This window comes from Peromyscus eremicus, chromosome 9 (assembly GCF_949786415.1).
Source record: "Peromyscus eremicus chromosome 9, PerEre_H2_v1, whole genome shotgun sequence".
In the NCBI taxonomy this organism is placed as follows: domain Eukaryota; kingdom Metazoa; phylum Chordata; class Mammalia; order Rodentia; family Cricetidae; genus Peromyscus; species Peromyscus eremicus.
In genome coordinates, this window is record NC_081425.1 from 54,514,279 (window position 1) to 54,529,654 (window position 15,376).

The window sequence follows — 15,376 nt, forward strand, 5'->3', positions numbered from 1 at the left end:
GGGAATAAAGAGTCTAGGATCTACCAATGACAAGAGAGGAGAAAGTATTTAGCTAGTTTGTGGTTTTGTTAGAAATGCGTGTGTCATGGTCAAATCTACACAGAAGCATTCTTCCATCAAATATGTATCTGATCACTAGCAGAAGTTACTTTACTTGAGGCAACGAACCGCCACCCTTGCCACTCTGTGTGATACATGTAATCCAGTCCTTTCTCTGGAGATCACTCTTCCACTACCACCCACGACCGTCTCTAGCTTTGTGTCACGTGTGAAATTTGATCACACTTCTCGTGACAGCGCATAGGCAAGCCTTTCTTCATAAAAACCTCCCCCACATAAAAGAGCTTTTATTGACCTTTATTTTCTTCACAGAATCTGAGTAGATTCTCAAACTGCCAGGTCACACATCTAATGAGGCCCCAGTGTCTCAGATACATAATGAATTCTTCCAACTCAACAATAAAAAAAAAAGTCCCAGTTTCAAAATATTCCAAAGGAGATAAACAAGTGAGTGCTAAGTACATGTCAAGGTGTTGGCATTGCTTTCCGCGGTCGTGAGGGACTGGCAGATTGAAACAGCAATGACTTATCACCCTAGTGCTTTTCAGGGAGTCATTTTAAAGATAAAACCAAGGTCTGGGGAGATGGCTTGGCAGTTTAGAGCACATGCTACTCTTGCAGAGGACCAAGTTCAGTTCCCAGCACCCACGTTGGGTAGCTCACAAGCTGTCTGTTACTCCAGCTCCAGGTGATCCAACAACCTCTTCTGGCCTTGGCACGCACAGCACTTACATTCACACATACAATTATGAATAAAATAAATCTTTTAAAAAATAAATAAAACCGTGAGGCATTAGAGAAACTGGTGTCTTCACACATGACTGGTAGGAATCCAAACTGGTGCAGCCACTGTGAAAAAGAATTTGGCAGTTTCTCAAAAAGTTAAAGATAGAGTTACCCTGTGATCCAGAAATGCTACTCCTAGCTCTGTCCCCAAGAGAACTGAAAACATATGTTCCAAAAACAACTCAATATCACAGAAGCGTTAAAGGCATAAAAACACAAATGTCAGTTAACTAAATAATGGGTAAGCAAAATACTATCTATGCAGACAATGGAATAGTATTCAGCTATAAAAAAGAATGAGGCATTGCTGCCTCGTGAACCTTGAAAACACTGCTGTGTGAAAGATGCCTGAAATATTCAGAGACTTGATTTACATGAAATTTCCATAAAGGCAGAAAGCAGATTAGTGGTTGCAGGTAACTGAGAAGAAACGGGAATTAGGAAGCATAGGGTAATTTACAAAGTGACGAGAATGTTCTAGAACCAGTTGTGATAGTCATTGACAATCAGGTGACAACCACAACACTGTCAATGTGTTAAAGCTGCTGGCACGCACACGTTAAAGTACTTAGGATGGGGATGTGTGCGGTACATGTCCTTCACCTCAACTTAAAGTCAAAAGGTGGAACAAAGTTGGCAAGGAATGTTAGGTTGGCCCTGGAAATAACTAGATCCTGGAATTCATAAGCTGTTTTGTAGACTGCTTGTCTATGAAGAAGTTGAACTATGCTCACATGGGCTGAGGCTTCCTGGTGACTCTGATGTCAGCAACGTTAACTCGAAGCCAGCTAAAGCAAAGGACAAAGTGGCCCTCACTCATCAGAGGCCTGAAGAATCAGACGATGCTGGTGTGAGTTTGTCTCACGAATATATTTCTAAAGTGGAGGGTGGGGGTAAAAAGCCAGGGCGTTCCAGTGGACACTCATCACATCTCTTAGAGCCTCTTCAAATTAAAAACCATGCCAAGTGCAGTAGAGTGAAATACCCTAAGCCAAGTTGCCTGCCTCTTTTCCCCAGGCTTTGCTCCTAAGGGCAGTTTGAGATTCTGGTAATCTTCACTTTTCTTTAGCAAAAAAAAAAAAAAAATTAACAATGTAGTAATATTTGGAACCCTGGGTGCAATAAATTTCCATTGTGTGGGACCTTCCTGTGGATTCCCAAGAAGACTGACTGCATTTGTTTCTAGTTGACTCTGTTTGTCTTCTTATGAACCAGCAGAAGAGTCTGAGTGATGAAGTGGAGAGCAGCACCTTTCTAAAGGGAGCTTGATGATAGCATTAAATCTTACAATTACAACCGAAAAATAAAATGTGTTGGTCACAGCAAGATCACTGGATGCCATGATGGCACTGGCCTCACGAGTGCCCATCGTGCCTACTAATTCTTTCTCTCTTCTGTTTTCTTTCCCTTTCCCCCTCCCCCTCCCCTCCTTTCTCTTTTGCTTGCTTTCTTCTCTTTCAGAGACCCCCCCCCCCCAGGCAGGCAAGCACCCTCCCCGTGAGCTACACTCCAGGCCCCTGTTAGTTCTTCAGAGGCTTGGTTCTCAAGCACTCTTTCCGACACTTGGCTTCACCATAGACACTCTCCAGCAGGCAGGCAGGAACAGACACACAGCTCCTGGAGTCCGGTACAGAAAAAATGATTGCCCATTTCAAGGCCACAGCAAAACACAAACCCAGCAGCTTGGACACTTGGATACCCATGACCTAGGAGGCCTGTCACCAACCCTCATAGTTCCAACATCTTCCTAGGAGTGAAGTCAAGTTGCCTCACCTTCTAGAACCTTCCCTCGCTTGAGACATGAGGGAAGCCAGCCCTGTTTTTCATCTTGTTGGGCCTTGAGCTTCCATGCCATGGTTTCATACACTTTCATTCTCTATGGGGAACAGAGCTCCACATACTCAAGTAGTCAGGCATGGATGGCAGAAGAATCATTTGTTGAGTTAAACGCGGTCCTTCAGATCATCAGGAAGGGAGTCTAGCAGCTGGCCTTGCTCCCAACTCCAACCCAACACTTTGCCCTAGCTCTGTTTATTAGCCATCTCCACAGCACATCAATGGCAGGGGTGATGAAATCGGTGGCAGATTTCACTGTCAGGCAGCTGGGTCACTGTCCCCTGGGTCTTGTTGTCATGTTACGGTCTTAAAGTGACCATGGCTGCTTGGGTCGCTACCTTCCAGCAGGCTAAGAGACCACCGAATGGTTAACCGGTAAAAAAGGAAGACCCGGGCGGTTGCTTGCAGAAAACACACAGAGAAGCAGCTTTGAAAACTCCCAAGGTGGCTGAGTATCAAGAACATGGCCCCTGCTGGGGGCAGCTGTGAGTGCAAGGGGGGCAGCCTGAGGGCTGGAAAACAAATCTCCATCCCAGGCTGGTCCTTCTCCCGAGAGGCTCTGCCAGTCTAGGCAGAAAACCTAAACACTACAAAATGAAAAAGGCCTTCATCATGGTAGAGGGAGGGTATCATCACTGCTTCTTTTGTATGGCTAGCGCTATCAGTGAGGAATGGATTTGAGAAGAAAGAGAGGGAGAGAGAGAGAGAGAGAGAGAGAGAGAGAGAGAGAGAGAGAGAGAGGGAGGGAGGGAGACAGGGTGACTTATTTAATAGGTGTGATCCTGGGGCCCCTTACCTGGAACCTTCTCATGTCCCTTGGGTTTCCTGCTGTTTTCAAACAATTCTGATTGCACTTCAGGAAAAATTTTAAAAAGAATCTGTGAAGAGAAAGCAATGTGTTACTTTTTTTTTTCAGTAAACATTTTTTAACCAGAGACTCTATCTGTGTTCTATTAGATTTGATTTGAGGAAAAAAAAAAAAAATAGGCGATTGTGTTTCAGGTCTGGGGAATTTCAAGCAGCCGTGCCTGGGAGAGGAACACTGCTGACCCTCTGCAATTTGCAAATTTGGATGTTTTCAATGCAAGCTCAGAGCCCCTCTCTCCATCACGATGGGGGACTGTTAAGCGGTTCCCAATCTGGGCTCCGGCCTGCACACCCACCCACCTGAAATCTGTACAGCCTTCAGTCTGCAAAAGAGGGCTCGGAATGCAGCAGTGACCTCTGCTGTACAGAAAGTATTGCTCCCGGGTGAAAAATGACAGGACACGGCCCAGAACTCGGGACTCCGCAGGTCTGGGCCTTCCACTGGCCTTCTACCCAATACCATCATGCTCACATCCGAAGGTGGTCTCAGAGTTTCCCACAACAACATGTGCAGAAATCATAAAATAGCATATAATTATCTAAAGCTCAAGTCCGCTGGGCAAGGATACTTCAGGCATTTATGATTAATAGCAAATAGGAACGACCTCTCAGTCCCTCTGGAGACAGTCCAGAGAAACACAAATCACGATCCATGGTTATTGTTTGTAAGACATGATTTTTCTTTTTCGAAGCCCATATTCCCTTCAATGGTCTGTGTCCTTTCAAAACTGGGCATCTCGATTCTGACAGTTGCACCATCCAAGAAAAAATGACAAAAAGAACCTTTGCAACAATTTGCCTCATTCTTATTTTAAAATTTTGTTTCAAAATACAATAAGTTTTTCATTTATTTCACTTGCAGAGTCTTTTTCCTTAAAAAAAGAAAGGAAGAAAGAAAGAAAGAAAAAGAAAAAAAATCCAGCTTTTGCAGTGTTGAAGTCCCAGGTGAGCTAGGCCTATTTCCCTTTCTGTTACTATGACAACGAAATTTTACCGCAGTCCCAAGGTCCCTTCAGAACTCTCGCATCTACGCCTTGAATTAGAACTTTAAAGGAAAAGATATACATTTTCCCCAGGATTTACCAACAAAAAATAAGTAGAAATCAACCAGTCTTAGGAAAATTCTATTTTAAAAGCACCGGTTGGTGAGATGATCTCGACATGACCTTCTGCATGTTTTTGTTTTTGTTTTCTTACGACAAGCACACAAAAGAATTGGAAAGCACTCCAATTAACTCTATGTTTCACGAAAAAAAATAAACCAACAAGAAGATGCCAGTAAGCAGTAACAAATGGAGGGGAGGAATTGGTCCGTCTTGTTCCTGAGACTCTGAAATCTTTGTTTGCTGAAAAACATTTGGCTACACACTCTCCAATCCTATCTGTGAATGAGGTTGGGTGCAAATTTGGAAATGACGGTTAAATATTTTTGCATTATTTAACATCTGGTTTGGGTTTGTCTCTGGGGCCATCTTGTATGGGAGGGTATGCGGGAGGTCAGGCATGGCTTTCTGTGCCATGGAGGTGTGGGAGTCTTGATCAAAATTCTCCAAAAGGACCAAGGGCGAAGTAATCAGTGTGCAAGCACTGTGCGCAGTATGACACACTTACAATCTGCCACAGCTTTCGAAAGTGCAGGGAGTGCCTGCCTGTGCTAGCTTGGGTGGGCTAAGAAGGAGAAAGGCTTTTGTTGAAGTCAGGGCTGGACAGAAGCGAGCATCTTCCTTCTGGATGGAGAGACGTGTCTACATTTGCACCCTCATCAGCTCCAACCACTTGCAAAACCTTAAACTGCTCTAAGGCTCCCCGGCAAACTTGGCTTGCTTGCCGCCGCCGCCGGAGCCTCTTTCCAAATGAGAGCCCCCACCCCACACCACATTTGCTCCCCAGCACACACCTGCCCGAGTCATTTATCTCTTTCCCCTCGCGCCAAAGCCAGCTTGAGTGCATCTTCTCATTTGCTCCTTGATTTTTTCTGAAGTTTTGCTTTTCAACAACTGGCCTCCAGATAATGCATTCTGTGTGCCCTGCGTGCACTTCCCCTCTCCTCCCCCACTCCTGTTCCAAAAAAAAAAGGATCTGGTGAAAGCATTAATGTTCACCGAGCCATTACTTCGAGCACGGTGTGGTAGGTGGGAAAGTGCGAAAGAGATAAATGTTTACATAAAATCCAATTGATTTAGGGAAATATGCAGCCTGGTGAAAGGCTTTATTCATTTTAAATTAGGACCCTAAACAGTTCTTTGGATGGAAAACCCCCAATTTTGAATCTCTTGCTTGTCCTGGGGCTGAGTTTGCAGCCTACGCAGCAGACCCCTGCATACCAAGGATTTAGCATTTGGCTCACAAAGGGGAAAGAAGCAGTGGAGAAGGGGAGTAGGGGGAGAGAGGGGAAGATGGAGGGATGCTGCATTATTAAATATATAACTGCTAGAATGGATGATAACATTAGTAATAAGTACTGCTGCGGATGTTTTTAACGTGTGAATTTAAAAATTAATTAAAAGAAATTCTAGAGTTTACAGACATTGTCAGATCTCGCTCAATATTTTACTGATGTCTTCACACACACACACACACACACACACACACACACACACACACACACACACACACCTTTCCCAACTGCTTGGTACAAAACTCTTTACTATCCATATCGTATATTAGCCACAGAGAAACTTGCAAGGAACAAATTCTCTCAGAATCCCTTGGGTCTTGATTCCTCCAAAACCAGAGGTGCCTGGAGAATGTCAGCCCTCTCTGTTCAGAAACAGAAAACCCCAAAGAATTCCAAGATTCAGATCAAATGTGCCGATTCTCCTTAGAATGGGAGTGATTTCCACTTTCCCCAAACAAGAGTGCCGATGTGAATATTACAACCACTTAGCACACTGCAGTTCGCCAGTCTGACTGCATTCCTAACAAGTGAGACCAAACAACAGTAGGGTAACCTTGCTTTGGGATAAGGAGGTATGGGGATGTTGAGTCAACAACTGGACTGCAGACCCTGGCATTCCAGCCGGATTCCTGGGTCACTGAGGCAGTATCATGTCCCAGAAGGCTTTGCTTCACTCTAACAAATACCCACTGAAAGTGAACTAGCCTTGGCCATGTGACCAAACTATCCCCCTTCTCAAGGCCTTAGACTCCCTGACTATTAAAGGAAACATTTAACTTTATTACTCTGGAGTTCATTGCAACATCAATGCTCTATGATTGGGAAAAATAAATAAAACACAGAAGTTAAGAGCCTTGCAGAAAGAACTACTTTGGGGCAAAGAACCTACTGATGACCAAAGGAAAAAAAAGAAAAGAAGGAAAATAGTCAATAAAGTCCACATATAGGGCAAGGTACACCCCTCTGACCCGTAAGATCTTTTTCTGCCTTCCTGAGGAAAGGGAACGTGACTGAAGAAGACCAGAGCTCAGAGCCCTCTCTAACCCTGCCCCTTTCTGTGTGATGAATGGCTAAAGGACTGGGGTACACCAAAGCAGAAGAGGAGATTAATTGTCGTGTCTCTATGCTGGTTCTCCCCTTATCCTGCAGAATACACTCTAAAACTCTGAAGGGATGCCTAAAACCACTAGTAATACCAAACCCTAGCATTCTCTGGATTCTCATATACATGTGACAGTTTAATTTATAAATTTGGCACAGTAGGAAATTAGCAATTCCTAATTCATAAAATTCAACAACTATAACAATGTGCTGTAATAAAATTTTAAATCCGTGAGTTGTTCATGTCTGGAATTTTCCATTTCATAATTTTGGGGCAGAGTTGACTGAAACCTGGAAAAGTGAGGCCATAGAGAAATAGACACTATATTGTGTACTTGGTACACAAAGCATCATCTAAGTCTTGGAACAATCCTTCCAGTGAAGAGCCATCTCATGAGTTGGGGGAATAGGCCTCTTGAGAAAAGTGTCAGGGACCAGACAGGGGACACAAAATTGGAACCTGGATCTTTGTGGCAACTAGCGCCATCTGGTGCTCTCTGTTTCCCCACTATATGGTGATGGCTATACCATCACCTGAGTATACTTCAAAAACACGGAAGTATACATTTCCAAGGGTCGGCAACATGATATGTAAATCACATCTCAATAAACCTGCAAAGCGTATCTTCCTATAAGGCAGTCTAAATGAGAAAAGAACAACAACAAAAAAGAAGAAGAAATGAATGGAGTAATGAGGAGGGAGGGATCTGGCTTCTTGAAGAGCAAATACACCCAAGAAGAAAACATTAGGTCAAAGACAGTAACCAAGGAAAACACACTTGACATTGACCTCTTCTTGACTCATATGACCAATGTGTTTCAAGTGTATTCTGGATGTCATGAAAGGTCACACACACACAGTGGTAAAGGTCTTGACTTTTCAAAGCACACAACCAAACCATTCAGATGTGCTTGCCCCAGCATTTCATATGACTCTAGAAGCGTCTAGATATGGGTCTGAATCAGATCAAAGCACATTGCACAGTATCCAAGAACTCCATCTTTCCCCTTCCAGTCTCTGGAATACTGGGATAGTGTGCATTGTTCAAGAACACAATGGAACTCTCCAATGGCCCAGACTTGCCCTGACCATCTTAAATAGAAACAGAAGTTCAAACTAACCATACAATAGAGGTCAAAACTAGGGTCCAAAGGTAGAGGCAGATGCACCACAAAAATCACAGGAAGGACAACTATTGGACATTCTTTTCAGACTCTAGAATTTTGACCACATATTTGAAAGATCACAGCCAGTGTCCTGCCTCTCAGACTTTCTGGAAGAGACTGCTCAGTGTATCTCCAATTTTAAATCTAAGACCTAATCCTTTTTTTCTTAATTTTTAATACAAAATGTTGTCAGTCAATCACCATAGAAAGATTCAAGAAAACTATACAGAGATGCACATTGAAGAGATATACCCTAGTAACAGCTACCGTTACAAGGAATTATACTCTATGTAAAATGAATCCCTCTGAAGCTTCATTTCTGACCCCTTCAAATGAGAAAATTTAATTTCTAGATTAGAAAGAGCTTCTGTCATAACATAACCATGTCTTGTACACCACAGACAAGATGATACCACACATTCTGTAAGGGCCAAGAACAATGGTGCTGTGTCTGCCATAATGGCCACATAAGCAGGCAGACTCTCTAAGCTGAGCCAGACATCTGGTTGCTATATCCTCGCAGGTCATGTAGGTACATAAAGATAGGTGTCCAATGATCTTTTAGGAAGACACCTTTTATCTGGATTAGATATCAAAACTTTTTTAAAAGCCCAATAAATTAAAATGCAGTTGGCTTTCATTGCTCATGCATGATTCAAAAAAGACAATAGCCCTTTTCCCTTAAAGCACTCTTAAAGCATTCCAGCTACTAAATGTATGGGTGTCTTCATTGGAAAAGGAATGGGCAAATGTGCTCTTCTCCTAGGATCTTTCCAGATGGTCTCATCCTTCAGGGATCTGGCAATTCCAATCTCTAGTACCAAGGTAAGAAGTTGTGCTGGATGGACACACAGACAGGTCCACTGATTCATCTTGAGAACACTTTCAAGATAGCTGACCCTGCTTTTAGTGATGAGAAAGCCTTCGTGGGCTTGGCTCCCACTTGTGACTAGTGACAAACACCAGGATTTTCTCTTTAATCTAGATCTTTGTTTTCTTTTCTGGGCCTTCCAGCAATAAAAAGAATAGTTTCTTCCAGGAAAAAAGCCTCCAGAAGGCTCCAAATTCAAGCATAAGACTCAGTCTTGGCCTGAAGATGAAGCAACTTGACAAGCCTGATCCCTAAGGAGTCCACCCAGTGCCCTGAAGATGTAAGGACCCAGTGACAATTCTGACAAATGTCAGGAGAGACTGATAGGCCAAACTCCCAATGGTCTCTTGTTACCTCTCCAAACAAATTGTGGGTGGAACATGGGAGAGGTTGGTATTTGAGGTTGAAGTGACTAGTATGAAGGCCCATCTCAATACCCATGGGTGGGGAGTGGTTAGTGAGGGGTGGTTAGACCCATTTTTTGTAAGCTAATGTTCTATCTTCTCCATTTACTTAAGAAAAAACATTTAAACTGTAAACATAATACGTGAACAGAGAGAAATATCTCTGCTCTACTCAGACACTCCTAAGAACGAAACATATTATTGTTAACACTGACTTACCTGGATTATTTCAGTGAAAGACTACTAGGATTTGAATTTTTAAGCTTACAGGGAACAACATTTTTGATACCAGGTTTCACTATGTAGCTGGCCTGAAACTCACTTCCTAAATCAGGCTGGCCTCGAACTCATGGAGATCCACCTGCCTCTGCTTCCCAAGTGCTGATTAAAGGTATACACCATCACACCAAGCCTACAGAAACATATATATGAGTTTCTCTGTGTAACAGCCCTAGGTGTCCTGGAACTCACTCTGTAGACCAGGCTGGCCTCAAACTCACAGAGATCCACCTACCTCTGCCTTCCAAATGCTGGGATTAACAGGGAAATATTTTTAAGCAACAATTTTTCTTGATGGGAACCAGAAATATTTTTAAGCAACAACTTTTCTTGATTCCAACTACACCCAACCTCCCTAAGCCCTCTTGACTCAAAGTCTGTGGTGACAGTAATAATAAGGTCCTATAGTCCTATATTCTTTAGCTCCTGTTACATTACTTGCCATGCAGGGTTTCATTAAACCCTCCCAACTTAGAGTAGGCATATTAATGTCCCGGTTCTATGGAGAAGCTGAAACGTTCTCAAAAATTATCAGATAAATTATCCAAGGTAAAAAAGCCCACAGAAGAGTGGGGTAGGAGGCCAAGCTCCAGTTTGTCTGACACTTAGCAAACTGTCACTCCACAGGGAGTTTGTTTATGCTCCCAACACATTGGCAAGCAGCTCTTTGCTTTTGGGACACATGCCCCCTTGGTCTCCATTGGCACCGTCATGTCCCTTTCTTCTGGAAACGAGTGTGGAGTCAGTCTTCTCTTCGAAAAACCAAACAAGCACATAAACAATAACAACAACAACAACAACAACAAATGCTAATTGTTTCTATCGGGGTCTGGAAAGCTCTGAAGACCCAGTGGTGACATTGGCGTGTGTAGAAGAAAGTAGGAACTCATTTCAAACCTTTAGAAGACATCTTGAGAATTCAAATGGCTTAAGTAAGCACCACCCCAAGAGTGGCAGGGCCCTAGAGAGAAATCAGAAAGCTACTGGCCTGGATGAGGAAGATTCAGACCATTTTGTTCACTGAGTCCTATGAAGGGAGAAGGCAGAGGACAGCAGCACGTGAGAAGCTGAATGCAATCCTAGGAAAACACTTTCTGAGAATTAAGTCTCTCAAGCTAAACTTGAAAGAGTTTTAAGTAATTAAGAGAGAGGAGGATTTCCTAGGGTAGAGATTTTTAAATAGACCCAACAGCTAATTCCTTTGACAGCTGATACTCCAACGTCACGTGGGGCAGCTAAAGGAAAGCCCCTACCGAACCACAGTCACGTGACTTCACAGCCGCTGCGAAGAGCATTGTGATTATTGTTGCTTAATATTTATTATGAAATTAGGGACTGCCCAAAGCCGGTTTTAGTTTATCCATGCAAGAAAAGTGCCTGGCATGTAGCAAGTTAGAGTCCTTTGCTAGGCACATTTCTACCCCCCTCCTCTGTAGTACACCTCCACACCCACTATATTTTGGGGTGGGCTCAGAGGTCAAAGACAATGTTTTCTTTAATCACTTCCCACCTTGTATTTTGAGACAGGGTCTCTCCGCGGCATGGTAGTCTCCACTCAGGTGTGGCTGACTTGTCTCGAAACCCTAGGGATTCTCCTGTCACCACCTCCCCAGCACGACATCCCGTGCATGTGCCAGCACACATTAGGACAGCACTCATGTGTCGGTGCACACTAGGATCACACCCACGCGCCAGTACACTTAGTTCTTTACGGGGGTTCTGAAGCTCAATCCTCAGCATTGCCAACAAGCACTTTACCAGCTAAGCCATCTCCTTGCCTAGCCCTCTTCCACTATATTTTAAAAACAAAACTATTCCCCAGGGAGTTGTCACAAGCCTAGACTGGATTCTCCCAGGACAGAGTATCCTTCCAATACTACTATGTACTCTCCACTCAAATTTCCCTTAATTGTTGGCGGACATATTAAAAAGGGGGGGGGGGAGACCTAATTAGTCCAGCCCAACAAGATTACAGGAGAAAAATGGCAGAAGCTGGCTGCTCAAAGTCCTCAACACTGCAGCGAACTGGTCAGTAAAGTATTTCAGGGTACATAGCCAGCATGCTGGCTCCTAGCTGGCAACAGGCCCTTGGATTCGTTTTCATTCCTTTCGTGCTCCAGTGACAAGCTCCTGGAAGAGGCATTTCAGATTGGCAGTAGATCTCTGCTCCTCAACATGGTGCCTTCTGGGTAGGCTCTGTTGTATTCATGTAGGCACGGGGAGGCAGGACTTCCCCACTGTGTAAATCTGACTCTGTATCAATAGACTTTATCTCAAAGCCGTTTTCCAGTTCCTTCTGAAGGGTCTCCCACAGCCCCAGCGGCAAGCAATTGACTGCAAAACGTCACTGAGCTGGAGAGGCAGGGCAAACACCTCTATTCATTCTCCTCTTACTCCCAACCAGTAACACGCTTTGGTTGCTCAAGAGCAGCCTTCTACACAGAATTCATTTTTTATGCTATATTCAGCCTCATCCCCCCCCCCCACATTCCATTATTCGGCACCACGGGAGAAAACATCTCCAAGGAAAAGTCTCTGGATTGCACTCAGATCAAAATCCAACACCATTAATGAAAATGATTACAGAACTCTTTGGGCTTGAATTGGAAAGGAAGCCAACACTAAAAGTGAGTTTGTCATTTTAATTGTCTCCAAAGATGTCTGGCGGGGGGGGGGGGGGGGGGCTCTTGGCAACATAATTAGATCTTTTATCTTTTTTTTCCCCAGTGCTGGGAATCGAACTCTGGACCTTGTGACTGCTACCCAAGCATTCTACCACTGAGCTACATGCCAGTTCCTTTCATTTTCAAACCAAGTCTTCTTTTTTTTGCCCTGTCCCTTTCTCTCCTTCTCATCCCCCAAAGAAAAAAGGACCCAATAAAACCAAATCACCTATACACATTTGCTTCACCAAAAAGGGGGTGGGGGGGGAGAGAAAGAAAAGAAAAGAAAAATCTCTCTCTGAGACTTCAGAGTGAGGATACAAATCTATTTTCCTTCCTAGTACAATGACTTCTTGGATGAAGGAGAGAAATGAAGTTATTAGCCAGTCATCGGCTTAATGGGTCCTCAGCCCCAGTCCCTGTCAATCCTGGCCTCCCTCCCCTCCCCCTCTGGTTCTCTGCCCTCCCAGCGAAACTCATCTATGCTAGGCTGAGCAGTGAACACCAATTACACCAAGAGCCCTTTGCTGCTGCCTGGTCCGCTGGTTTTTACTGTTTTGCCAGATGGTTGAGGCCAATGTGTAAAACTCTCTACCCTACCATTAATTCATAACTCAGTAATAACTTTCCCACGACTCTGGGAAATTGAAATGAAGTGCAAATGTGAATATTTGGAAAGGGAATCAAGGTTGGACAACTATTTTACACCTGCCAGAGTCGATACCACTGAGACCAAAAGATAGCCCTATTGCAGCAGACTGGAGTGTGACTCTCCCGAAACCAAAGACAGACAAGTAAACATGCACCACTGGAGAAAAGTGAGGAAGAAAGCTGAGTGGGTGCATGCCTCTTGGAATCGCTTTCCTCTCCGGCCTTCAGTTTCTACCGATCGCACCTATGCGTTCACTCGCTAGTGACCTTGAACATCTCTGTAACATTAGACTCTTATGACAGATTCATAGATTAGTGGATACGAGTGCATTCTCTTGCTAAGACAGGACACCATCCAATGTTTGTTAGCATCATTAAACTAAAACTGACTTTTCACCTGCTCCCATACCATATGCAGCTGCAAATTTTTAAATTAAACTATGAAGCCATGCATAAATTTACATATATTACAGACTAGCCTCTCCATTTAACATGCAAATGTACTCCAATGTTTCAGAACACCTTCTGTCGCTAATTAATTTGCTGAATTATAATTAGACTAATCCTGCATAATTAATAAGCACAGATTTTTTTTTAATTTGTAAGCAGCTTGAGGAGATCATTCACTTCCTTCTATAAACTGCTAAGTAAGTGTTAAAAAAAAATCTGGAAAGAACATGTGTGAAAAGGTATGTTTGATGTCGCATACAAACTCAAACTAGCATGGAAGATACAGAAGTCAGTATTGATAATGGTACATATTTGAAGCTAGCACTCAAACAATCAAAAAAAAAATTACACCCAGAGGATGAGGACTAAGTCTCCCTTTGTCTCCTTGTATATAGTGTTTTATTCTTTGCCATCTATTCATCGGATCTTCCAAGATCACAGAGGCGGGGAAGGATTAAAGTAACCGTATGTTGTATTAGATGAGATAATGATATTAACACTCTACTGTATATCAAAACACTCTGTGCATGCTGGGGGCTTAGAAGCCTCTTTGATGGTATTTGGAATCATTTTCATTTTGGCTGCCAAAACACCCAAGATCCGTCTAGTGGAAACAATTAAGTTCCATTAGTACTGTATCCATTTGGTGATGGCTACAGTGTAGGGACCTCTTCAATGTGGGCGAGTCGAGCCTGGAATCTTGAACACTTGAACATGTGAACCTGCTCAGTTTTATGACAAGGCAGGAAACTTTATCTTGTCGTTGTGGTTGTCCCCATCCCCACACCCCACCCCCCTACCCCCCACCCCGCCCCCGTTAGAAGTCAGGTTCAGGAAAGCTCCAGGACTAGAGAGAGAACATGTGAAAACACTTGATGCAAGACAGGAACATAGAAGGCCAAGGCAGGCTGGACCGGTAGTCAGGCAACTCGAAAGAAGACTAGAGACGGCATGGGGAATGCATGGAGGCCGAGTAGAGATGAAGAAAACTTCAGAGACTAGAACTTCAGCTTTTCCATGCAGTGAAACAGTAACACCAGTAACCAAGGGGCTGCCTAGCCTAAAGCACTGAGCAGGATACGTTAGCAACGTACACCTGGCTCTCCTGAACTCCGGATCTCCCTGGCTCTGCCTCCCGAGTGCTGGGATTAGAGGCTGGCACTAGCCCTGGTTTATTCAGTGCTGGGGACAATCCATGCTAGGTTCCAGACTAGAGCTTCATGCTAAGTGAATGCTCTGCCAACTGAGCCATATATCCAGCCTGAATACATACATATATATATATATATATATATATATATATAATTAATATGTGTGATTTTATATTATATGATATTATATGATGATAAATAATACCATATGCATATGAATAATATGTTATAACATAATATATCTTACTATATATGTATAAATAATATAACATAGTATATAATGATATATTATTTTATATCATACTTATAACATTTATATGTATAATGTATAATAACATATTATAAAACATAAATATATAATAACATAAATATAAAAGCTTCAACAGAATTATCTTTTTAAGGACAGGCAACAATCTTCCCAGAGTCATTACTACACTACATACACCCTCCTACTGCCAAGAAGCCAACAATAATTCTTCTCTTTTTGGACAAAAGTAAAAGATGAATTATCTTGTTGAGTTGAGAAGAAAGAAGAGAAAATGAATAGCTGATCCTCCGCTTGGCCAACGCAGAGTGAATGCCAGGCCCATTCTCACGGGCCAACTCCATCTTCATGAAGGCCATTTACTCCAGAGGCCTCCTGTCCTTATCTGGAAGGAGAGGTCCTCTCTCATCAAGTCAGCTACCTCACG

At 43.2% G+C, this 15,376-nt stretch overlaps 1 protein-coding gene across 1 annotated transcript in view; it reads right to left on the bottom strand.

Annotated features, from left to right (window-relative positions):
- Nucleotides 1–15,376, bottom strand: part of Ebf2 (EBF transcription factor 2) — a 197,871-nt gene that overhangs the window by 53,578 nt on the left and 128,917 nt on the right. Inside the window, exon 7 of the mRNA XM_059273420.1 lies at nt 3,479–3,560. Within this exon, the coding sequence (XP_059129403.1) occupies nt 3,479–3,560 (82 nt within the window). The remainder of the gene's footprint in view (nt 1–3,478; nt 3,561–15,376) is intronic.